This window comes from Pseudophryne corroboree, chromosome 8 (genome assembly GCF_028390025.1).
Source record: "Pseudophryne corroboree isolate aPseCor3 chromosome 8, aPseCor3.hap2, whole genome shotgun sequence".
Classification (NCBI taxonomy): Eukaryota; Metazoa; Chordata; class Amphibia; order Anura; family Myobatrachidae; genus Pseudophryne; species Pseudophryne corroboree.
The window spans coordinates 46630847-46657769 of NC_086451.1; the positions used below are offsets into that span (position 1 = coordinate 46630847).

The 26923-nt window shown below is 47.9% G+C and overlaps 1 protein-coding gene across 4 annotated transcripts in view; it reads left to right on the forward strand.

Moving 5' to 3' along the window:
* Positions 1-26923, forward strand: part of BGN (biglycan) — a 132035-nt gene that overhangs the window by 68874 nt on the left and 36238 nt on the right. For all 4 annotated transcript variants that reach the window (XM_063936319.1, XM_063936317.1, XM_063936320.1 and 1 more), the window contains exon 2: positions 20848-21116. In XM_063936319.1, the coding sequence (XP_063792389.1) occupies positions 20864-21116 (253 nt within the window). In that variant the 5' untranslated portion in view covers positions 20848-20863. The remainder of the gene's footprint in view (positions 1-20847; positions 21117-26923) is intronic.

Sequence of the window (26923 nt, forward strand, 5' to 3'; positions counted from 1 at the left end):
AAGTTTAAAAAAAGTAAACAATTATGAAAACTCATGTCGAACTTTTGACCTGTCAACCTAGAGACCCTGTCGACCTAGAGACTCTGTCAACCTAGTTTCTGTCAACCAATAGTGGTCGACCTAGACATTGTCAACCTAAGTGTGGTCGACCTAGAGACCGGATACCATTCTAAACACCATATGCATAGAAGCATATTCTTAACCCTAAAAATTGTATGGGTATTCTGCTAATCTAATTAGTAAGTATACATTTTCTGTCACCTGTAAGAGTAACAGCAAGGGAGTACTGGGCTCTATTCGGCAGTGAATGCATCTGGCATTTCCTTGGTTTACCCGCGCAGGACCCGCAATGTAATGCGAACACCTCTGTCTGACTGACAGGCTGAGATGTTTGCGGGGTGGTCACAGGCGGCAACGCAGCATTGTGTGGGCAGTGCACGGAAAACGGGGCGACCGCCTGACATCACACACAGCCGCTGAGACGGGAAACATTGCAGCGGCCTGATGGCATTTGCAGCCTGCCAGGCGACTTCCCTTCTTTAGCAATGCGATTGCAATTGAATTGCGATCGCATCACTGGCCGCCAATAGCATGCTGGGTGGCCATGCCCTGTGCTGTCCAGTCCCCAACATGCGACTGATAGTAGTTGCAGTTTTGCAATTTTAGCAAACCTGCAACTGAAGCTGAATAAAGCTCAAAAAAGCAAACAAAAAAAAAAGCACAGTAATGGGCAAAACCATGTGCACTGCAGGTGGGGCCCATGTAACATGTGCAGAGAGAGTTAGATTTGAGTGGGTTATATTGTTTCTGTACAGGGTAAATACTGGCTGCTTAATTTCTACACTGCAATTGTTTGAACACACCCCACCCAAATCTAACTCTCTCTGCACATGTTACATCTGCCCTACCTGCAGTGTAGCATGGTTGTGCCCATTACTGTGCTTTTTTAGTTTGCTAACAAAACTGAAGGCCCTATATCACCAGAATAAAAACACTGTTTATTACAATATTTTGTTTTTCTCCAAATACGATTATACAACAAACGTTTGTACACAAATCTCGACAAACAGAGGCGTACTTATCAGAACTGTCAAATAGCCTATATAGAAGCAGGGACAGAAATGTATTACAAAATCCAAATAATATTGCACAACACTTCATGTGTAAGTTTCTGATTATTTTAGGACTGACTGTTACTGCTGGCATTGGTTGCACAACCATTTGCTGTGCTCTCCGCACACACACTTATTACACTCATTACAGATGAATTTGGCTTTTTTGTCCTTTGATCAAACGTAGCATTTCTTGCGCTGTCGTGAATTGCGCTGGGTGGTGCTTGGAGCTGATGAAGGTGCCACTGGTAAAATGTTGGGCACATTTTCAGAGAAAATAACCAAAAACAAGAACATTTTTATATTACATGGAAGGTACTATGGTGGTCATTCCGAGTTGATTGCTCGCTAGCTACTTTTAGCAGCAATGCAAACACAAAGCCGCTGCCCTCTGGGTGTGTATCTTAGCATAGCAGAATTGCTAACGAAAGGTTAGCAATTCTGCTATTAAGCATTTCCTTGCAGTTTCTGAGTAGCTCCAGACCTACTCCTAGATTGCGATCACCTCAGTCCATTTAGTTCCTGGTTTGACGTCACAAACACGCCCAGCGTCCAGCCAGCCACTCCCCCATTTCTCCAGCCACTCCTGCGTTTTCTGCTGGCACGCCTGTGTTTTTTAGCACACTCCCGGAAAACGGCCAGTTTCCGCCCAGAAACACCCACTTCCTGTCAATCATTCTCCGATCAACAGAGCGACTGAAAAGCTTTGTTCGCCCGTGAGTAAAATAGCATAGTTTTGTGTAAAATTGCTTAGCCCGTGCGCCCTGCTGTGCATACGCATGCGCAGAACTGCCGGATTTTAGCCTATTAGCAATTCTTCCAAAAATAGCAGCGAGCGAACAACTCGGAATGACCACCTATGACTCCCAAATGAAAATAAACAGAAAAAATAAACAGAAAGACACAAAAACTAACGAACGTGTGGTATACTGGGCCTAATTCAGACCTGATCGTAGATGTGCTAAATTTAGCACATCTACGATCAGCTTCCCTGACATGCGGGGGGACGCCCAGCACAGGGCTAGTCCGCCCCTCATGTCAGGCCCTATCCCGCCGCACAAGTACAAAAGCATCGCACAGCGGCGATGCTTTTGTACTTGAAGAGTAGCTCCCTGGCAGCGCAGCTCCTGTGCACTGGCTGGGAGCTACTCGTCGCTGTCCGGGTCACAGCGGCTGCGTGTGACGTCACGCAGCCACCGCGGCCCGCCTCCCGCACAGTCCGAGCACGCCTGCGTTGCCCGGACCGCGACCCTAAAGTGGCGGCCAAACGACGCCGGCCCGCCCAGCGACCACCAGGCAGAGGCGATCGCAGGGCTGAGATGGCCATCGGCTGTCTGGCATGTGCAGTTCAGACCTGATCGGCTGCTGTGTGAAAACGCACAGCAGCGATTAGGTCTGAATTAGGCCCATTGTTAGGAAGACCTTCCCAGAAAATACGGAAAAGGCTAACTCACTAATCGTGATAGTTAAAAAAAAAACATGGGTCAGAGAGGATTGGGGTCATGGTACCACATAAGGGTTTAACATTATTGCTGACTAGTTACAAGCCCATCAAAATGACGGAACAACATAACAGTAATGTCAGAGTCGGCAGCTGTCTATGCACTTGAATTGCTCTGTCAGGTGCCATCTAGTGCCCACCTGCATACAAAACATTTGAATTCCCCCCCATAGAGATGAGTAGCAGCATTAACCTTTTATTATATAGAATGGCATGAGAGTCGGAATGTCTGTAGTCCATTTCAAATGTGAGTGATGCCATAAAGCGCATATGGGGGGTTATTCCGAGTTGATCGCTCGCTAGCAACTTTTTGCAGCGCTGCGATCAGATAGTCGCCGCCTATGGGGAGTGTATTTTCGCTTTGCAAGTGTGTGAATGCTTTTGCAGCCAACGGCACAAAAACGTTTTTTGCAGTTTCTGAGTAACTCTGGACTTACTCAGCCGCTGCGATCACTTCAGACTTTTTGGTCCCAGAACTGACGTCAGACACCCGCCCTGCAAACGCTTGGACACGCCTGTGTATTTCCAAACACTCTCAGAAAATGGTCAGTTGACACCCATAAACGCCCTCATCCTGTCAATCACCTTGCGATCGGCTGTGCGAATGGATTCTTCGTTAAATCCATCGCCCAGTACCGATCCTCTTTGTACCCGTACGACGCACCTGCGCATTGCGGTGCATACGCAGTTTTGATGAGTTTTAACCTGATTGCATCGCTGCAAAAAGTTGCTAGCGAGCGATCAACTCGGAATGGCCCCCATAGGCCGTAAAGATACATCTTTCCTACATCACTGTGACGCCCGGAGATGCTAGGCTCTCCCCAGGCTCTCCCTGGACTGTGAATATATGCCGTGCGCATGCCAGTGCCCTTCCACCCTTCCCCTCCACCTGCAGGACACTGTAGCCAGCAGGTGGGATAGCAGGACAGCGTCCAAAATGTGGGACTGTCCCTCTGAAGTCTGGACAGTTGGGAGGTATGCCGATGCCGTCACCGCCCACAAATGCTCCATTACTGTCAATCCCTTCGCATATAAATCCGCAACTGCCAAAGAACTCGCTCAGCTGCATACAAAATAGACATTGCGTACATCTCGAATCATGCCCATTATCACTTAGATGGACACATGTACTATGCTTTGGAGAGTGGTAAAGTAGAGAGAGAGATAAACTACTAAGCAATCAGCTCCTATCATTTTTCAAACGCAGGATACGATGCATCAATCGTCACATTTTGCATGCCATGCATTAAGCAATTCATCGCAAGCATAACAGCGTTTATCAACACCTGTTCCTTGGCGGGCGCTGTGTTCTCTTTTCTGTATGCACAGTGCATACAGCGCAAATCGGCTCCCGATTCTCCTCATCTGCATCACATGACACCGCGTCCGTGATGCTGATGAGGTGACTCAGGAGCCGCTCTGAGCAGGGTGCACTGAGCACATACCCACCAGGTCCAAGCTCCGGAATTTATCGCATTCTGGAGCTTGGTACATAGGCAAAAGCGTCCAAACCTCCAAAAAACGGCACTTTCTGAGGTTTGACCGCAAAAAAAATAAGCATTGATGCATCCTGGCTACTGCCTGTAACATGACAGTTAGGAGCTGATTGGCTGGTACATAATCTCTCTCCACTTTATCACTCTCCAAGGCTTAGTACATATCACCAAGGGTATTTACATGGAAGAACTTCCTAAGACGTAAGTCAGAGTAACACTGGGAGATAGAATAAGAAATGAGTACAGGGACTTTCTGAGGGGTGTGGATCATAAGATAGACAGTGTCTAGGTCAACAATCTTTAGGTCGACCACTATAGGTCGACAGGGTCAGAAGGTCGACATGTTCTACGGCGACAGGTCAAAAGGTCGACATGAGTTTTTGATGGTTTTTTTGGTGTTATTCTCTTCGTAGAGTGACCGTGAACCCCAATTAGTGCACCGTGTCCGCTCGCCATGCTTCGGGCAAGATTACCGTTCCAATCGTAGTCCACGTGGATCGTTAAGTATGAAAAAGTAAAAAAAAAAATTAAAAAAATAAAAACCTCATGTCGACCTTTTGACCTGTCGACCTAGAACATGTTGACCTTCTGACCCTGTCGACCTTCTGACCCTGTTGACCTAGTGACTGTCGACCTATAGTGGTCAACCTAAACATTGTCGACCTAGACACTGTCGATCTTCAGACCGGATCCCCTTTCGGAGTGGTATACCTAAGCCAAGTCCTCCACCTTCAGACTTACTAGTGATGAACGTATTATCAGGACACATTGAGCTTGGAATGCTGTGTATTCTAGTTACTAGAGATAAGAGGTCCGGACCGCTCCGAACATTGGGGATCCGAGTTCACCAGAGCCGCGGCTTGGGTGTTCCAGACAGACTCGGATCCCACATTGAGGCCAAACGTCATTGTTTGGCCAATATTGGTGAAAACAATATTATGGGCTGTGAGGTGGTCGAAATTGGCTGGAAATGAATGTTATTGAGGTTAATAATACTTTAGGAACAAATTATGTGATTTTAGCTTTTTGAGTAAATTTTTGAAAAAAAATAAAAAAAATGCAAGTCCAAATCCAAAGCAAGGCGATGAATCGGAGCCAAATCCAAATCCAGCAAAAATGGTCCAGCCCACATCTCTACCGGTAACCATGGCGAATAGTTCTTCCTGGTTGTTGCAATTACCTAGGTTATGAGTCTTTACCAGTGGCGCACCCAGGGGGGGTTTCCGAGCACCCAGAAACCCCCCTCCACTAAAAAAAAACCAATGTTTTTGTTTTTTTAGCTGCATGAGTATTATTAATGGCTGTCTAGCGTCCTCTGCAGCCTGCTGTCTTCCTGGTGGCACTTGTAAGTGCAGTAAAAGTTTACTTTATTTTAATTACAGTACATATATATCCATGTGCATACATATATTATATACACATGTATATACATACATATAAACGCACACACATATGATATATACAGTATACATATGTATATATACGTGTACTGTATGTGTATATATATATATATATGTATGCATGTTTAATATGCTATGTATATGTGTTTATGTATATATATATATATATATATACTGTATATATATATATATATATATATATATATACACGGTATATATATGTGTAGATACACACACTAGTTTTACGGACCCAGCATATACTGGGTCACCTCAGTCCCCACCCCCGTGATTGGCTCCACCCAGTTCTGGAAACCCCCCCCATGCAAATCCTGCGTTTGCCACTGTTTACAGTGTATATTATTTAATGATCAACAATGGACATTACAAGAGGCTGTGTGCTGCCTTCAGGCATCAGAGAATTAGGTGTAGGGGCCCATAAATAGTGATCCCGCCAGGGCCCATATCAGTTGCCATGTACCACGGCTGAATGTGGTTATCTCACGCCGCTGTCATACACGATCTCAGCTTCCCCCTGCTGTGTGTTCTGCTCCCACTTAGCAGCCTGCTCAGAACAACACATGAGGTAAGGGCAGCGGAAACTTCCTGCCTTCCTGCCGCTGAAGTCACATCTGTTGTGCCTTTATTTCCAGTCTTGAACACTTTCCATACCGTTCCTGCACATCTAGTTCTGTAGGCCCGATTATAACTTGTAATCTCTGCTACCGCCCTACACTGTGCTAGATATTCTTACAACTAAAGGGGTCATTCCGAGTTGTTCGCTCGTTGCAGATTTTCGCTATGCTGTGATTTGTTGCAAACTGCGCATGCGCAAGGCACGCAGGGCGCATGCGCTTAGTTATTTAACTAAAAACTTAGCAGATTTGCTGAGGATTCTGCAGCGCTTTTCAGTCGCACTGCTGTTCGGTAAATGATTGACAGGAAAGGGGCGTTTCTGGGTGGTAAATCAGCGTTTTCCCGGCGTTTGCAAAAAAACGCAGGCGTGTCAGGGAAAAATGCGGGAGTGTCTGGAGAAACGGGGGAGTGGCAGGCCGAACGCAGGGCGTGTTTGTGACGTCAAACCAGGAACTAGACGGACTGAGCTGATTGCAATCTGTGAGTAAGTCTGGAGCTACTCAGAAACTGCAAAGAATTAGTTAGTAGCAATTCTGCTAATCTTTCATTCGCAATTCTGCTAAGCTAAGATTCACTCCCAGTAGGCGGCGGCCTAGCGTGTGCAATGCTGCTAAAAGCAGCTAGCGAGCGAACAACTCGGAATGAGGGCCTAACTACCTTTGTACAATGGGCCTAATTCAGACCTGATCGTAGATGTGCTAAATTTAGCACATCTACGATCAGTCACACAGACATGCGGGGGGACGCCCAGCACACGGCTAGTCCGCCCCGCATGTCAGGCCCTCCCCCGCCCCATAAGTACAAAAGCATCGCACAGCGGCGATGCTTTTGTACTTTAGGAGTAGCTCCCAGCCAGCACAGCTCCTGCACACTGGCAAGGAGCTACTCGTCGCTGTGAGAGTCGCAGCGGCATCGTGTGACGTCACGCAGCCACTGCGGCCCGCCCCCCGCACGTTCCAGGCAAGCCTGCGCTGCCTGGACCGTGCCCCTAAAACGGCAGCCAAACGCCAGCGCATGCGCAGTTCAGACCTGATCGGCTGCTGTGCGAAATCGCACAGCACCGATCATGTCTGAATTAGGCCCAGTGTTGGTAAAGAACTCATTTATCTCTGTCATAATACAGTGCATGTGTTTATGTGCAAATAATCGCAGTTTGCATCAATTCTTAGTTTGGCAACAGGCGTAAAATCACTTCTGCCGATGTCGGAGCCTGTTAGTGTGGTCTGGAAATAATTGCATACACAAGTTTATGAGTTTATGGTCATCGTCTTCCTACCACATTTATCAACATGACCATAATGATTCAATCAAAGGCTTTGGGACCATGGGGTCTATTTACTAAGCTTTGGAGAGAGATAAAGTATGAGCGAACTAGCTCCTAACTTCAATGTTATAGGCTATGTTTGAATAAAGACAGGAGCTGGTTAGTTGGCAGTTAATCTCTTGCCACTTTATCTCTCTCCAAGGCTTAGTAAATAGACCCCCATAAGCTGCAATATCCTGCCAAGTGTCTGATATCGCTGCATATGTGACCAGTTTATGATTTGTTTGTGCATGGATAACTCATACCCTTGTGCTGTGGTCAATCTCTCCTACCACCCCCCTGTTAGGAGAGCAGCACTCTGCACTGTCCCCTATGCTGCATAAACTCCAGGCACTAGGACCCAGAGTCTGCAGGGAGGTGAAACCTCCAACTGCAGCCATATTTACAGTGTAAAGGGGGGGTACTCACGGAGCGATATTCTAAGCAATCTGTCTAGATTGCTTAGAATTTAAGCATTATCGCTCCGTGTGTACCACCTACAGCGATAGGGATGCGCAGCCCCGCACATCGCTATCGCTGGTGCTAGATTGGCCTGCCGTGCAGGCCAATCTAGCGGGTCGCTCACTTCACCCGCCGGGTGAATTGAGCGCCCACCCCCGTCTCCCCCCGCACGCTCAGCACACATCGCGCTGTGCTGAGCGGCGGGAGAGATGTGTGCTGAGCGGTTCGCTCAGCACACATCTCTCCCGCATCGGCCCGTCTGTATGGGCCTTTAGAGTGTCACAGTACTGTGCATGTGCAGTACTTAGCGCCTAAGGTGAGACACCTATTTGCTGCAATACTCTGTGCTTGATAACTGTTACACCCCTGCATTACCACTGTGTTCCAGCATTACCCTGTACCTGCTGTTTACCAGTAAACCCAGCAGCCTGGTTAAGGTCTCTCTGGATGGGTACACACTACACGATATCAGGCATATCGTCTAGTCTGTACCCGCTATGTCACCGACAGTGTGCGCTCCGGTACATCATCAGCTACATCCTCCGTCAGTCCTACATGCAGGACTGACGGGCGACATCGCTGGCGAGGGCCATGCGGCATGGCCCCTGTCTTCACACCGTCACTGTCGGCATCGGCAAGTGTGTATGCACTTGCTGATGCCGCTCCCCTGCTGAGTTCCATCCTGTGATGTCATGCTGGGTACACATCATTAAGTGCTTTGCAGTCACCTTAACATCTGCTGTGCACCTATTGTGTCCATCATCCCAATAGTCTATATCAATACCCCCAACTTAATGTGGTTCATGTAATAACATGATTTACACCCCGATTACCTCCTCTCACGTCTGCTCTAACATTAATCCTGCTATGCCATTCTTCTCTGCAACATTCCCTCGCCAGCTTCAAACCTGCCCATGTCTTTGGTTTATAGCTCAGTTTAGTCACTGATACTGTGTGTTTGCCCTTACATTGGGTTGTAGGCTCGTGATAGCAATCACATTTAATAATCATATTTATATCCCCCAAACAGCCCCATCACTCAATGAATTTCGCGCTCATTTAATAAATAACCCTATTTCACCCCCCCCCCCCAAAAAAAAATATTCACATTTAATACATCTATTTCCCCCCAAAAAAAAACCTGCAAATGCAATCAATGATGAATGAGGGACTGAGTTTTCTAAACACACACATTCTCCCAGCTCAAGGTAAGACACCTGCCTCTTCTTGCTGGCAGCTGCTCTCTGGTTGCGCTGAAATCCGCACACACAGCAGACTTAGTAGGAGAAGCTGACACCACTGGGCCTGCACAGCAGTTCTGTTCCATCTCTTATACTGGATTTTGTGGCTGTAGCAGGGGAGAGGCAGGGGTGTATCGATGGTGGCTCCAGTGGAGCGCGAGCTCCGGGCGCCGAAAACAGTTAGAGGGGGCACACACTGACTTGGAACAGGAGACTAGGTAGGGAACAGGGCAGGCCAGAGGTGACAGCAGAAGACACTGACAGCCGGCACATCCCGGAGTTCTGCCCGCCCTCTTTATATGTCTCACTGTATAAGTTTCACTGTCTCACTGTGCAGCAGGATTACTTCTATCCTGCAACACCGCTCTCTGCCCCCGGCTGCTGCAGCACCTCTCTTAGCACCTCTCTCTGCCCCGGCTGAAACAGCACCTCTCTCTGCCCCAGCTGATACAGCACCTCTCTCTGCCCCAGCTGATACAGCACCTCTCTATACACTGATGCTGCAGCACCTCTCTATACATTAGAAGCTGCAACGTAACATGTATAACATCTTCTGTGGTGTAATGTGAATAAGCGACTCTACTGTGGCACAACATGTATAAACAGCTCTTCTGTGGTGTAACGTGTATAAGTGTCTCTACTGAGTGGTGTAATGTGTATAAGGGGCTCTACTGTGTGGTGTAATGTGTATAAGGGGCTCTACTGTGTGCTGTAACGTGTGTCAGGGCTCTCCTGTGTGGCATAATGTGTATAAGGGGTACTAGTGTGTGGTGTAGTGTGAATAACAGATACTACTGTGCGGTGTAATGTGAATAAGCGACTCTACTGTGGCACAACATGTATAAACAGCTCTTCTGTGGTGTAACGTGTATAAGTGTCTCTACTGTGTGGTGTAGTGTGAATAACAGATACTACTGTGCGGTGTAATGTGAATAAGCGACTCTACTGTGGCACAACATGTATAAACAGCTCTTCTGTGGTGTAACGTGTATAAGTGTCTCTACTGTGTGGTGTAATGTGTATAAGGGGCTCTACTGGGTGCTGTAACGTGTGTCAGGGCTCTCCTGTGTGGCATAATGTGTATAAGGGGTACTACTGTGTGGTGTAGTGTGAATAACATATACTACTGTGCGGTGTAATGTGAATTGGTACTATTTTGTGACCACGCCCCTTCCCCATGAAGCACTGTCCCTGTTTTAAATTTGGGGGGTTACCCAGAGGAAACTTTTGCCCTGAGCTCCACAAGGTCTACAACCGGCCCAGTGACCAATTTAGATTTTTTTTCTTTTCAAATGTAACATGCCACCACATGCCACATGTTGGCCAGGCCCCAATTCAGTGCAGGGATGGTGACGCCGAAACATACCCTTGCTCCGGGCACCATGGTGCCTAGCTACACCTCTGGGGAGAGGCGGGGCCCACCGTGAGGTGCACATGAGCCCCCTCTGTTGAAACGCCCCTGACTCTGTGCCAACCCTGTCTACCCAATAGTCTGTGCCAACTCTGTCTACCCGAGCATGTATCAATGTTATGCAGAGGGGGCGGAGCAACCAGCACCAGTAAGAAGAGCACTGCCTGCCGTGGCATTTTAAAAGAGGGGGCCCTGCTCATACTGGGAAGGTGGTGATTTCCAATAAACATAAATTGCCATAACTGTAATGGCCCATCATGCAATAAAATAGCATTGTCCTCTGCTGCCCGTGACACTCTGGGCAATGGAATAATCCATTTCACAAAAAATGGATTTCTCTAAAATTTCTAGGCGCTGCAAATGAAAACTTTGAACCATTTGATGGATACCTTCTCCCTTCATTCTTTACAGTCGTTGTCATAAACATGTACGCAAATCTCTCCTTTCATATCATTTTCCCAACATTGTCAGTCACAGAGAGCCTGAGGCAGAAATGGACGCACATCTGTTAGATTTGCATTTCAGTACTATGCATGTGCACTAAAAAAAAAGCATGCACATATTTTCATCTGGGAGAGTCAGGGCCTGATTCACCAGTGTACGCAGCTGCGACTGCGTTTTTTCCACAGCTGCTACTGAGACTTTATGCTACTGCAGTGCTAATGTGGCGGCCGATGGTCTTCCTACAGAAACGCCCACTGGCTGCGGCACTAATCCACCACTGCGCTTATTAAAACTCACCCTTGGTTGCACCAACAAAGACTGCACCAGCCCTACAGAGGCACAGAATCTCCTACTGAATATGGCTGCCCGTGCCACTCGCAGACCATGACACATGCCCATGTCTGGATAGCCATCCCCTCCTGTTTCCACTCAGACGGTCACCTAGATCTGCGTGAAATTTCGATCTCTGCATGTAAAGGGCAACCATTGGGACGCTTGCGCATGCAACTCGTACAGAGACTGAGAGCATCGACCCTTAGTCATGACAGGAGAGACAGAATAGGGGAGGGATAGTGCAGGTAAATGTAATCCTAGTACAGTAAGGGTGTGTTCATGTAGGTATTGCTGAGGTAACCTTGAGCCACACCTGTCAGGCCACTGCACACGGCCCCCGGGGCCAGATGGGGCCACGCCACACACCCTGCACCCATTTTTTCAATACCTACCTATCCGGAGTCCCTAGGCTGCGGCAGTGACTCTGGGCACTAGGTGGTGTGCATGTCTCCGGAAAAATGTAGTGGCAGCCATTTTCCTGGTGATTTTCCCTACTGCACAAGCGCAAAGAGCTGGAAAAATGGCCATTGCACCATTTTCCTAGCATTTTGCACATGCACAGTAGGGAAAATGGCTGCCAGAGATCACCTAGTGCTCAGAGCATAGCCAGATTAAGGGGGGAAACAGGGCATACTGTACCCCGGGCCCCCCTGTGTCAGGGGGCCCCGCAGCCAGAGCACACTGACATCACTAGCTTTCCTTCTTAAGCAGCAGCAGAACTAGCAGCTAGAATGCGAGCAGGATAGTATGCAGTGCAGGCAGAGACATAGGAGTATCATGTTTCATGAGCTAGCGACAGAGCTTTAGGAGAGATAGGAGGGTGGAGAGAGCTGTAAGTGACACAGGGATCCCAGCTTCTCCTCCTCCATGCCTGGGTGTCTGAGTCCTGTGTAAAACTGTTATGCAACTAAACCATTTGGGTCTAGAGATACAGACACACACAGAGTCTTCTTGACTCCTGTCCCAGTGTGTAAGTAGTACAGAGGCTGCTGATATTCTTGCATCTGGCCAGATAAATTATTTTATTTTTCTATGTGTATTTTAAGATTGAGTTGTTTTTGTAACACTACAAGAAAATTGTACAAAATAGTTGTCTTTCAATTAGGTGGAGCTATAAACAGTATCCAACCATTACTAAACTATTAGTTAAAACTAATATACACCATTGGTTTAAATTTAATATACACAATCCATACCTCCCACCATGACCCATTCCAGGAAGGACAACATGCTCTCTACCTGGACTTCCTTCTTAATTTATGATTGCAATCACCTGTGTTGAAATACATTTGTTCAGGTGACGCCAATCATATATTAAGCATACTTGCCTACCTGACCCTCTCCATGAGGGAGAAAATGCTCTGTTCCTGAACTTTCCTGGTAATGTATGATTGCCATCACCTGTGGTGAAACCCCTTTCTTATCAATTAACTAGCTCACCACAGGTAATGGCAATCATACATTACAAGGAAAGTCCAGGAACAGATAATTTTCTCCCTCATGGAGAGGGTCAGGTAGGCAAGTATGATATTAAGTGAGAAGTTCAGGCAGACAGCATTTTGTCCGTCTTGGAATGGGACATATTGGGAGGTATGCACAATCTAGTATACACCCCCCACCTTTCACTGGGGCCCCCCAGTCTTAAGTGCCCCGGGCACCTCCAAGGCTTAATCCGGCCCTGGCTCAGAGTCATTGTCACTGCCGCTGTCTGCTAAAGAGTAGGGGGCCGGGACTGCACACTGGCCCTCTGATTTCTTAATATGCCCTTGTGTCAGGCTCTGTATCTCTAGAGCTACTGGGGAAATCCGCACACTGTATGGTGACAATTAGCAGCGTCTCACTGGGTGATTGCGGCTTGGCATCACCCGCTGATTAATTCATCAGTGTCGCTGCTACGCTATATTAAGTTGCATTTGTTCATTTGCATTACTTAATTGATGTTTCCATTTGGACTTGGGGAGGAAAGGATTTTTAATTGGGGAAAAATAAAAGATGTCTGTATTTAATTTCATGTAATTTGATCAATATTAATGTGTATTTAATTATATTTTACAACATAAATGTAACTTCCGCATTTATTAACGACATTATCCAGACATTATTCTCTGATTTATGGCACTTTATTACATTATTATATTTAGCAAAAATAGTGTAATGCGACATGCACATTTGTAACCAACACTAACAAGCCGCTTCTTTACTCACCGCTCTTGTCACTCCAGACGTAAAACTAGACAGGAACATGGCCGAATCTGGGATGCAGACCCATGCCCCCTCCCAAAAAAATTATATAAATACTATGCATGGCTGGCCACACGCTACAAAGGGGATATATGTTCCCCTCAGCATCTGGCCTGCGTTCCAGGCCGGGCCCCTACAACAATTCTAGGACCGGGTGATCTGTACCCGCCCCCATCCCTCTTGGCGTCAGGGCCGTTTCTTGGGGCAGGCGAGCAGTGCAACCGCACTGGGCGCCCGCCGCTCACTAACTGTGGCTCCTTGCTTCCCCCTCCTATTTCTCCCCGAGTAACCCGCTCGGGGGGGCGGAGTTTCACGGAATGACGCAGTTGCGTCGTTACGTCACGACGCAGCCCCGTCACTCCGCAAAACTCCCCCCCCCCCCCCCGAGCGGAGTACAGAGGGGGATCCAAGTTAGGAAGAGGGAAGGGCCGGCGCGAGGAGCGACTGGTGAGGCGGGCCGAAGAGCGGTAATCGCCTCTGTAAGTATTCTCTATCTCTCTCTCTCTCTCAATGTGTAAAATGGGGACACCTGCCGTAATGTGTGAAATGGGGACTCTTGCCTGCCGTAGTGTGGGGATTTAATGTATCAAGGGCATTGCGGTGTGTGGCATAATATGGTGCAGGGGGCATTACTGTGTGGGGCTTAATATGGTAGATTTTTTTTTCCTGTGGTGGTCGTGATCTGTTGGAGCAGGGTCAAAAACTGGATTGTGAGGTAGTCTTTTCAGACGAGGCCATGCCCATTTAAATGAGACCACACCCATTTAGATGAGGCCACACCCCCTTGCCGGGTGCGCGCGCGAGTTTTTTTTTATCTAGGTGTGTGTGTGTGGGGGGGGGGCACATTTTTTTATGTCATGGGGGGGCGCATTTTTGAATCTCGCACTGGGAGCCAAATTGGCTAGAAACAGCCTTGCTTGGCATCACTATGTATGGTCTTGTATAAAATGCAATCTAGATGTGTATGAACCAATTCCCAACACAGCGCCTGATTTGTGTTTGTAAGTAAAGCAAAATAGCAAGCAACTGGGCAAAACAATGCTGCACTGCAGAAGGGCAGAGATTTATATTGGGATGGGGTGTGTTCAAACTGAAATCTAAATTGCAATGTAAAAATAAAACTGTCTAACATTTGTGGGCGACATGCAAAAGCAGCCTGTATTTACCCTGCACAGAAAACATATGAGTGTATTTGCTCCCCTGACATTGCAGCATGGTTTGTTCCAGACGAAAAGTTACAGTACTTTCTGGTTTTTTCTTTGCTTTACTTACAAACATCAGTGGGGCCCAATGTTGTTCATTTTTTTTTTATATAAATTTGGACTGCGAGCCTGGAAGCAGAAGCCTAAGAAAACCCACCCTCCTCCTCTTTCCCTCCAGCAAAAGAAATGATATTTTATTTCCCCTCAAAGTTTTTTTATTCGTTGGAGAGAAAATAGTGTACAGTAGCACAAGTTGTGTCACAGATATACAACAAATGCATAATCACATTACAATAAGAACTAAACAGCATGATTGACATAATGTAAGATTAAAATGAAAGGAACATACAATAGGCAGTCCCCAACCCATACATGGCCGCCGTGCCCCCAGGTGACAGCCCAAACCATACATGGCCGCCATGCCCCCAGGTGACAGCCCAAACCATACATGGCCGCCATGCCCCCAGGTGACAGCCCAAACCATACATGGCCGCCATGCCCCCAGGTGACAGCCCAAACCATACATGGCCGCCGTGCCCGCAGGTGGCAGCCGAAACCATACATGGCCGCCGTGCCCCCAGGTGACAGCCCAAACCATACATGGCCGCTGTGCCCCCAGGTGACAGATAGCTACAAATGTAGCTGTATTTAAACATTTAATTATCGCTTATCCAGCAAGCAGAGGTGTGGGAAAAGACCAAGTGGCATTGGCGAGAGGGGGGGGGGGGGGGAGGGTACAATTTACCTGGGCCCAGGTCTGATGGAGGGGCCCAGGTCCACCCCTTACCTGGCAGCAGTAGCAGCTGCAGCTCCTTTCCTCAGCCCAGCACACGCCACTGTGTACTGGGCTGCAGTGTGGCCAGGGAGGTGCTAAAAATAATTTTATTTATTTATTTCTAAGGGTGCATTGCCACGCCTCCTGTGATTACACCACGCCCCCTGAAAAGTACCTGGGCCCAGCCAGGGGCATGCTCCTGAGAGTTGGTGCTCCTCATGTGCTACACACTCCCCCAAGGAGGTGTTGCCATGCCCCCAGCATGTTGTGGTCACAGGAGGGGGGGTGCAGGGAGATGTTGTACCGGGGCCCATGATTTCTCTTGGCAGCCCTGCCAAGGAGGATGCTCTATCATAGTGGAGGGGGCTCCTTTCTCTTATACCGCTTTCAGATCGCAAATGCCTGGTCGCAGCCGAGAATTGGAAACGGGTCCTTCACGGGTACGACACGGCATTGGACCCTGAGAACTGGCTCCCCGACCTGGGGACTGCAGCGTCATCAGGGGCGGGGGCAGAGGCGGTGCTAGGAGATGAGATCAGATCTGTGCCGCCTCTGCTGTGGACGGATACCGGGTCGCATCGACCCGGGAAACCCGTTAACACTGCACCTGACCCGGTAATAACCCGGGAATAATCCTTCTTTATTCCCGAGTTGAATTAACGGGTCAGGCGACCCAGGAATACGGGACTGACCCTTTCACACCGCACAGCGACCCACGTCAACCTGGCAGTATACTGTGTCGATACCGGGTTATTTGTGCGGTGTGAAAGGGGTATCAGTGTACAGGGTAACAAGTTGTAGAATAATAAGATCTGTCTAATTTTACATATATACAAAATAATCATATCAGATTTTACCTTCATGGTCAATGACTCAACCAAAAAAGGGGAATAAGGGGGTTAGTGGTCTTTTCAAAACATTAAAGCAATAGTGAGCTAGGGGAGAAGTGTACGTTAATTACCCAGGCAGATCACTATCACTTATGTTACACCAATACTCAAAGTGTTACATGGTGCAATAAATAAGGTGTGGTAAAACACTGCTGCATACACACTATGGGGGTCATTCCGAGTTGATCGTAGCTGTGCAAAATTTTGCACAGCTACGATCTTCTTCTCTGACATGCGGGGGGACGCCCAGCACGGGGCTAGTCCGCCCCGCATGTCAGTCCGGCCCCCCCCCCTCGCAGAAGTGCAAAGGCATCGCACAGCGGCGATGCCTTTGCACTTCAGGAGTAACTCCCGGCCAGCGCAGCTTTAGCGAGCTGGCCGGGATCTACTCCTCGCTCCCTGGCCCGCAGCGGCTGCGTATGACGTCACGCAGCCGATGCGGCACGCCCCCCCCGTTCGGTCCGGCCACACCTGCGTTGGCCGGACCGCGCCTACGAAACGGTGGCTAAATGCCGCCGTTTCGCCCCCTCCCGCCCATGGATCGCCTCTGCCTGTCAATTAGGCAGAGGCGATCGCTATCCTGCTACGGCCTCCGGCCGTCCCGCATGCGCAGGCGCACTACGGCGCATGCGCAGCAGGGACCCGTTCGCTCTGCTGCGTTAAAACGCAGCGAGCGAACAGGTCGGAATGACCCCCTATGGGCCTAATTCTGAATTGATCACAGCAGCAAATTTGTTAGCAGTTGAGCAAAACCATGTGCACTGCAGGGTGGCAGATATAACGGCCCTCATTCCGAGTTGTTCGCTCGTTCTTTTTCATCGCATCGCAGTGAAAATCCGCTTAGTACGCATGCGCAAAGTTCGCACTGCGACTGCGCCAAGTAACTTTACTATGAAGAAAGTCTTTTTACTCACGGCTTTTTCTTCGCTCCGGCGATCGTAATGTGATTGACAGGAAATGGGTGTTACTGGGCGGAAACACGGCGTTTCAGGGGCGTGTGGCTGAAAACGCTACCGTTTCCGGAAAAAACGCAGGAGTGGCCGGAGAAACGGTGGGAGTGCCTGGGCGAACGCTGGGTGTGTTTGTGACGTCAACCAGGAACGACAAGCACTGAACTGATCGCACAGGCAGAGTAAGTCTGGAGCTACTCTGAAACTGCTAAGTAGTTAGTAATCGCAATATTGCGAATACATCGGTCGCAATTTTAAGAAGCTAAGATTCACTCCCAGTAGGCGGCGGCTTAGCGTGTGTAACTCTGCTAAATTCGCCTTGCGACCGATCAACTCGGAATGAGGGCCAACATGTGCAGAGAGAGTTAGATTTGGGTGGGGTGTATTCAAACTGAAATCTAAATTGCAGTGTAAAAATAAAACAGCCAGTATTTACCCTGCACAGAAACAAAATAACCCACCCAAATCTAACTCTCTCTGCACATGTTATATCTGCCCCTCCTGCAGTGCACATGGGCCCTCATTCCGAGTTGTTCGCTCGCTAGCTGCTTTTAGCAGCATTGCACACGCTAGGCCGCCGCCCTCTGGGAGTGTATCTTAGCTTAGCAGAATAGCGAACGAAAGATTAGCAGAACTGCTAATAAATAATTCTTTGCAGTTTCTGAGTAGCTCCAGACCTACTCACAGATTGCGATCAGCTCAGTCCGTTTAGTTCCTGGTTTGACGTCACAAACACGCCCTGCGTTCGGCCAGCCACTCCCCCGTTTCTCCAGACACTCCCGCGTTTTTCCCTGACACGCCTGCGTTTTTTAGCACACTCCCGGAAAACGCTCAGTTACCACCCAGAAACGCCCCTTTCCTGTCAATCATTCACCGATCAGCAGTGCGACTGAAAAGCGCCGCAGAATCCACAGCAAAACTGCTAAGTTGTTAGTTAAATAACTAAGTGCATGCGCCCTGCGTGCCTTGCGCATGTGCAATTAGCAACAAATCGCAGCATAGCGAAAAACGGCAACGAGCGAACAACTCGGAATGACCCCCATGGTTTTGCTCAATTGCTAACAAACGTGCTACTGTGATCAACGCAAAATGACCCCCTATGACGGCTGCATTTACCTCTATCTCTGGTCAGTAATGTCTAATTACACCAACTACGCAAACAAGTGTCTCTAAATTACAATTACAGCTTATGCCCCAAGAGAACTCAGCTACTTCTGCTCAATATGTAACTTTCCCCTGGACAGTTTGCACCTATAATTGTGAGTCGTCAGCTGGTCGCAAGCTATAATTTGCCAGCTATTTTCGATGGACATTCAGATACAGAATGGGCATTTAAGGCAAAGGTCATACCACAGAATTTAGACAAATTATTCCTTTCTTTCTTGCTTTTATTTTTAGGGAAACTGTCATAGAAAAGCATATGTGGGTTTATTGCATTTTCCAGAAGGTCTCCACTAACGGTATTCTGAGCCTCTAGTGCTGGACACATGGCGACTGCATTAAAACCACACAAAGGGCCTAATTCAGATCTGATCGCATCAGCAAATTTGTTAGCTAATGGGCAAAACCATGTGCACTGCAGGTGGGGCAGATATAACATGTGCAGAGAGAGTTAGATTTGGGTGGGTTATATTGTTTCTGTGCGGGGTAAATACTGGCTGCTTTATTTTTACACTGCAATTCAGATTTCAGTTTGAACACACCCCACCCAAATCTCACTTCCTCTACACATGTTACATCTGCCCCACCTGCACTGCACATAGGGGGTCATTCCGAGTTGTTCGCTAGCTGCCGTTGTTCGCAGCGCAGCGATCAGGCTAAAAATCGGCATTTCTGCGCATGCGTATGCACCGCAATGCACACGCGTGACGTACGGGTACAAAGGCTTTTGTGGTTTTGCACAGGTTCTAGCGACGTTTTCATTCGCACTGGCGGCCGCAAGAAGATTGACAGGAAAAGGGCGTTTCTGGGTGTCAGCTGACCGTTTTCAAGGAGTGCTTAGAAAAACGCAGGCGTGCCAGGGAAAACGCCGGCGTGGCTGGGCGAACGCTGGGCGGGTGTGTGACGTCAAAAGCCATCCCTCCAATGTTAGAATCAACGCACACAAAGAGTAACTACAGGGCTGGTCTTATTTTGCATAAAATGTTTTTTGCAGGCGCTCTGCTGCACAGGCGTTCGCACTTCTGCAAAGCGAAAATACACTCCCCGGTGGGCGGCAACAATGCGTTTGCACGACTGCTAAAAACTGCTAGCGAGCGATCAACTCGGAATGACCACCGTGGTTTTGCCCATTAGCTAACAAATTTGCTGCTGCGATCAGGTCTGAATTACCCCCACAATCCATTCACTGATGCTGCTCCTAACCACGACTTGTGCCCAAACGGACTCCAACCAGCCATCTTGCAGAGCAATTTCTGTTTCAGCATCTGTAGGCTGAAAAGCTGAAGAACCTGAGGCACTTGCTGAGTAGAGCTCCTCATGGATGGAGGGCATGAGATTCCCACTGTTCTACGACAAAGGGGGTGATTCATACTTACCTACTTTTTGGCAGCTCTCTCCGGGAGAGAGCTGCCAGGACGGCTCAGTGGAGGGGCTGGGCTGAACAATGATGAGAGGAGGAGGCGTAACAGGGTGTGGCGGAGGAGGGGGCAGAGGCAGAACGAGGGCGGGGTTACAGTGGGACACTGCTTAAGCCACGCCCCCCGCTCTGTAATGCCGCTATAACCGGCATTTTACAGCAGGGGGCGTGACTATGATGACGCGATTCAACAAGAATCGCGTCATCTACTGTCCGGACCGCCCACTTTACTCTCAAAGTGGGCGGCCGGGCAGGGGGGTACTGAAAAACCGGGAGACTTGTCTGCTCTTCCGTGGGGCCGGGAGGGTCACCCGATTTTCGGGAGCCTCCCGGCCATTCCGGGAGAGTAGGCAAGTATGGGGTAATTCCAAGTTGATCGCAGCAGGAAATTTTTTAGCAGTTGGGCAAAACCATGTGCACTGCAGGGGAGGCAGATATAACATGTGCAGAGAGAATTAGATTTGGGTGTGGATGTGTTCAATCTGCAATCTAAATTGCAGTGTAAAAATAAAGCAGCCAGTATTTACCCTGCACAGAAACAAAATAACCCACCCAAATCTAACTCTCTCTGCACATGTTATATCTGCCTCCCCTGCAGTGCACATGGTTTTGCCCAACTGCTAAAAAAAATCCTGCTGCGATCAACTTGGAATTACCCCCAAAATGGCTTCTCCACTGTGTAGGCGAGAGGCACTCAAAGGAAAGCTCTGGACGCAGCCATTATTAGGAGGTTGTATATGTTTGTTTGTTACACAGTGGAGGTGAATTGAAAAAAAATTGGAAAATAAAATTTAAAGCACAATAAACTACCACTTGGAAATACGTTATACAACTGACCAATTAATTTCATACACTCTTTTTTAATTTTTTTTAAGGATATCCCCTGGAATAATGAAAACCTTACTTCTCCTGTGCGCTTGGGTGATCCTCTGCAACGCCCTGCCTTTTGAACAGAGAGGATTCTGGGACTTTTCCATGGATGATGGATTTGCAATGATGAAAGATGAGGCCGCTGAGGATGGCTCAGGCTTTGGTACAATTCCTAATGCCTCACTACCCACAGGCCGAACAAACATACCTGGCTTCGACATATGTCCGTTTGGGTGCCAGTGCCACTTGCGTGTGGTACAGTGCTCTGACCTGGGTAAGTCTATGATTCTATACCATGACCTCTAATTTAGCAGAAGACTGACATTGAATATTTTGTGGGATATTATCTTATTGAGCAGGCACCTATCTTATAAAAGCAGTGATGTAACAGGAAACGTAGGTAAGCCAAAACAAGGGTATGTAACATAATACACGTCTGTTGCTGTTTAGACATGTCTTCCCGCAGTATTAGTTGCATTCATGGCTTTCCTGTACGTAATAGAGGCCTACGTAAAGCACAGTTTAAAACTAAGGAACACAGGGGTAAATGTATGAAGCAGTGATATAAGAGTGGAGAAGTAAACCATTGGAGAAGTTGCTCATGACAACCAATCAACTGCTCTGTATAATTTTATAGTATGCAAATTATAAATGTTACTTCAATGCTGATTGGTTGCCATGGGCAACTTCTCCACTGGCTCACTTCTCCGCTCTTATCACTGCTTCATACATTTACCCTTATTACATGACTAACGGGTATCTTTCCAATGTTATTTTTAATGTTATTTTTAATGATGAAGTGAATCAGGTGATGAATGGCATAATGCAATCAGTGGGGCATTACAAGATATGACAGGACCCCTGCATACCTCCCAACTATCCCTGTTTCAGCGGCACAGTCCCGCTGGGCACGCCCCCAAAATATGGAAAAGGTGGGACGTACCACAAGGCCACGCCCACCCCCTCGAGGTCATGCCCCAATTCCGATGAGACCTCGCCCCTTTTTCATTCAAGGGCGCAGCTTTCATGAATAAATGTTATCAAATGTTGGGAGGTATGCCTCTGTTTCTTACAATATGGCAGCAGCACAAGATCAGAAGATTACAAAGACTCTTGCACAGTATCTGTGTTATCTCCTGCACCGTGGGGGTAATTCCAAGTTGATCGCAGAAGGAATTTAGTTAGCAATTGGGCAAAACCATGTGCACTGCAGGGGAGGCAGATGTAACATGTGCAGAGAGAGTTAGATTTGGATGGGGTGTGTTCAATCTGCAATCTAATTTGCAGTGTAAAAATAAAGCAGCCAGTATTTACCCTGCACAGAAACAATATAACCCACCCAAATCTAACGCTCTCTGCACATGTTAGATCTGCCTCCCCTGCAGTGCACATGGTTTTGCCCAATTGCTAACTAAATTCCTGCTGCGATCAACTTGGAATTACCCCCTGTATTTCTGTCAATATCTTTGGAAATAATGCGCTTGTGCCATATTTTAATTAATTTCTTCAGAAGTATTGTACTGGTGCCATTCTTCCAAAGAAATCACCGGTAATATAGCTCAGGTGACCTCCAGGTCCAACACAATAACTGGTGCAGGGTGTTCAATGTAATGTACACCAGTATTACCATCAGTGTAGGACTGGGGGGGTTGGGTACGGGATCTCGGCAGTCGGAATCCCGGCGGTCAAAATACAGACACCGGAATCCCGAACGTCAGCATGCCCGCAGGGGGACGAGCAGAACAGAGTCCCTTGACGGCTCGCTACTCTTGCCACGCTGTGGGCTACAGGTTCTAATCCCACTCCATGAATGTCGTGGACACCCAGGAGTGGGAATAACGGTGGCGGCGGTATTCTGACCGCCGGGATTCAGGGGCGTTTTAAGAGAGGAGGAGGCCTGTGTTCAGCCTCCTCCGTCGGGCCCCCTCCTCTCTGCCCGGAGCGCTGTAGAGTCTGAGCACTAGAGGGCTCAGACTCTACTGCGCATGCGCAGATCTCTGGGAAAATGGCGCGGCGGCCATTTTCCCTGAGATTTCTCTACTGCGCATGCGCAGAACGCCGTGATAATGGCCGCTGGGCCATTTTCACTGTGTTCTAGCGGCGTTGCGGATGCCGGCGCTGGACTTCGGAGGGGTGAGTATTTTACAAATGGGTGCAGTGTGTGCGGTGTGGGCCCCCTCTGGACTCATTATAGAAACGCCAGTGCCGGGATTCCAACTACATCCCAACTGGAGCATGAAGGGCCCTCCAGGGAATGCAGTAGAAGGGGCCCAGGCACAAGGGGTGTGGTCTTCCACCAGAAGGGGTGTGGCCAACCACCACAGGACTTGGCCAACTATTACAGAGGACATGAAAAGAAAAGGGTCCATTTATAAAGGAAGGGATAGGAGTGTGCCAGGACCACCCACTTTGATAGGCAGGAGGGCTAAATTTGGTGTCGTTTCCATTGAAACAAACCAAGCATTAAGTTAATCCATGATCCTGATCCGCCAAGTTGCTGACCCCCAAGGGAATGGTTGTGGCCCTCCAATGGTTGGGGGTCAACGGGGATTTCCACTGTACACCTGTGGGCCAGTCCACCCTGATTACCATACTATGTTTGCACAACAAAAATGTGTATGTAGAATTTAACTTCCAGGATTTGGTGTATCACTGACTTCTGTACCTTTGCGCAGGAGAGGTCAGGTGTAAGCTGAGTGCAGCTGTGGCATAATTATTAGACGTGGGCGTGCAATGATACACAATGATGATGAGTATCAATAACTCTATCTAACCGTTCCTGATTGGCTGTGTATTTACCCTTCCAACTTATAATACTTAAATCATTAGCGCAGCTTCATACACGGATTACTTAATTGAAATTGCCTCTGGACTACTACGATGGTGTTTGTATTTAATTACCTTTTTAATTGAAAATATTGAAAATATGGCTAGTAAGCATTTACTAAACTGGCAAGAAAATATAACCTCATATGCATATGACACTTATGGCACTTTCACACCAAAGCTGGTACTTTCCACCCTGCTTTTGCCCAGGTTATTGAACACAGGTTGGACTTGGATTTTAGCTCCTATACCCCTTTCACATTGCACCTTTGTCCTGAGTTATTCTTGGGTCGAACCCTTTCACACTGAATCTGCGTCTGCATCCATATCTGCATTGCAAGTGACTGTAGACACTACTTTGAAGTGGACCTCGACATACACAGCCAATCAGCCACTTTAAAAGGCTACCCTGGTTGAATAAGCCGAGTTGCACAATACACGCCGTAGCGACTACGGATGGGGCCCCGGCAATTCAGACCCGAGGTAGACCCTTTCACAAAGTTCCCAGGTAGCTCCGGCTTGCCCCAGAGATATCCCGGGTTTTTTGCTCAATGTGAACGGTTATTAGGGTCCTGTTGATCACCTGGGGGCCGGATTAAGTATCAAGTTGAAGCAATGAATACTTAATTACTAGAGCAAGTGCTTTGGTATAGGGACAGCTGCTCTGAAAAGCATCTGTCCCCGCAATCAGTAACACTGCTACTATACTAGCAGTGATTCTTACTGATGCTGTGCCTGCCCAGTACACATGTGTCACCTGAGGTCACAGCAGGCCAAGCACTGTGGAGACAGGGGAGGGATCTTCTCAGATCCCTCTTCGCAATCCCGGTCCTCCTTCCAAAGGAAGGAGCAGGAAATCAGAAACCAACACCATCTGAAGATGGTGTTGTTTCCCGTGGGTGGTCTTCAGTTTGCCGGCTGTCGGGATCCCAGCGCACAGTATATTGGCGCCGGAATCAAGACACCCGGTATACCGACACTTTTTCTCCCTCTTGGGGGTCCACGACTCCCCTGGAGGGAGAATAGATAGCGTGGCGCACGTAGCTGGCATACCCTACTACACCCGTTTCCCGCAAGCAAACACTGAAAACTTTTCCTTTTTCCGATTGGGCTCCTAATAATGAATGGGGTTGTTACTTAAAACATGTCCAAGTCCCAGCAATTGTCATGGGAGGGGAGGGTTGCTTCTTACTAGGGGACTTGGCCACAACATAATGAGTACTATGTTGGGAGGTATGCTGCCTTTGACCCCAATTTTGCCTTACTGTTGTCTGGCCTGACACCGTCTGTGTCTGTGACTCTGCATTTTCCATATTGCTACATGCACTAAACTTTTGCCAGTGACTTGGATTCTCTTCCTGGATCGACTTATGCCTGTGACTCCTACTCTGCTTATTTGCTGCTTGAACCATTTATTCTTTCACACTTTACATCCTACTGCAAACTTCTATTATAAATCAGCCACTACAGCTGTGCGTGGTTCCGCTTCATCCAACATATCAGCCAAACATCTGTCTCTTATTGGTGCACCATTTGTCCTCGCTGTCATAGTACCTTCAGGTCAGAGTGTCATTTACATTAGTATTCCATCATTCCAACCATCATCAGTCAAATTATCAGTACTCCTAGATAAAGTACCAGGGAGAACTAATCGCAGTAATTGTGAACATGTTGAGTTGCATGGGATCTCGGGTTGCTATAGGTAATAGGTGAAGAGCTTGTCAAGATGAGTTGCGATAACTTAACTGGTGAGGGGATGTGTGACAAAGCCTCTACTTCCTGACTCGTTCATGCCCATTTTCCAACCAAGGTGTTAATGATACAGGGGTCTATTCAGGGTCGGATTAAGGGCCACATGGGCCTGGAGCTGAAAATATTCATGGGCCTATTGTGAGAACGGGGAGGTGTGTTCAGTGCTGTGTGGGTGTGGCGAGATCCATGTGGGCGTGTACATCACCTACACTATCAGGTCCAATGTCTCCCTGATGTATAAATATATAAAATTGCATAATTTTGTGAGAAAAATAGAAATGCAATCTTAATAGTTGTGATTTATGGCTGACCATGTGGCCAGCTGGTGGCTAGTTATAATGATGGGCCTATTTTTATGTGGAGGCCTCGAGCTGGAGCTCCATCCGCCCCATTGTTAATCTGGCCCTGGGTCTATTCATGAAGCAGTGAAAAGAGTGGAGAAGTGAGCCTGTGGAGAAGTTGCCTGGCAACCAATCAGCTGCTCCATACAACAGTGTAGTATGCAAATGATAAATGTTACCTCAATGCTGATTGGTTGTCATGTGCAACTTCTCCACTGGCTCACTTCTCCACACTTTTCATTGCTTCATGAATACACCCTACAATGTGAAACCGTGGAACTGAGTACATGTCAGTCTTGTCAGTTGTGCCACCTGACCAGGCCACGTTAGATACCGGGGCCGAGACCCCGTCACTGGTTGGCTTTCTCCTGTCCATGAGCCTCATCTGCAGCATTGCCATCATTAACTCTGTAGGACTACGGTGCACTCTACTGTCTAAAGTCTCTGCAGACAAACATTATGCCACACCGTCAAATTATCTGCCAACTCTCAAACCTTCATTCCTGCTCTTTATCCTAATCTCTCCTAGGTTCCCCTCTCCTCAGCTTCATGAGGGCTTGAACTCCTCCAGTTAGGTGGCTTGACTGGTGACAGAAATCCCCCCCCCCCCCCACACACTGCTTGCCAAAGCCATGGAGTGTCCTGCAACTTCTCCGCTGATATTCCCAAACGGGAAACTCTGAAGGCAATACAGAGCCCACAGGGTGTGAAGGACTAAGATGTTCTGGTAGATATGACCATTGAGCTAGGTCTATCTTTATCAGTTCCTTCCCCCCTTTTTGATTATTAGTTATTACTTTATTTATTACCAGATATTTATATAGCGCACACATATGCAGCAGCGCTTTACAAAGAATATTTGGCCAGTCACTTCCGTCCTTACCCCAGTGGAGCTAACAATCTATGTTCCCTACCACATACTGTACACACAAACACACACTAAGGTAAATTTTTTGTCGGGACCCAATTAACCTACCAGTATATTTTTGGATTGTGAAGAAAACCGGAGTACCCGGAGGAAACCCACGCAAGTACGGGGAGAACGTACAAACTCTACACAGTTAGGGCCATGATGGGAATTGAACCCTCATCTCTCTTACCTCTATACTTAACCTACTAAAGCAGGGCTGGCCAAACCGGTCCTCGAGATCTACCAACAGTT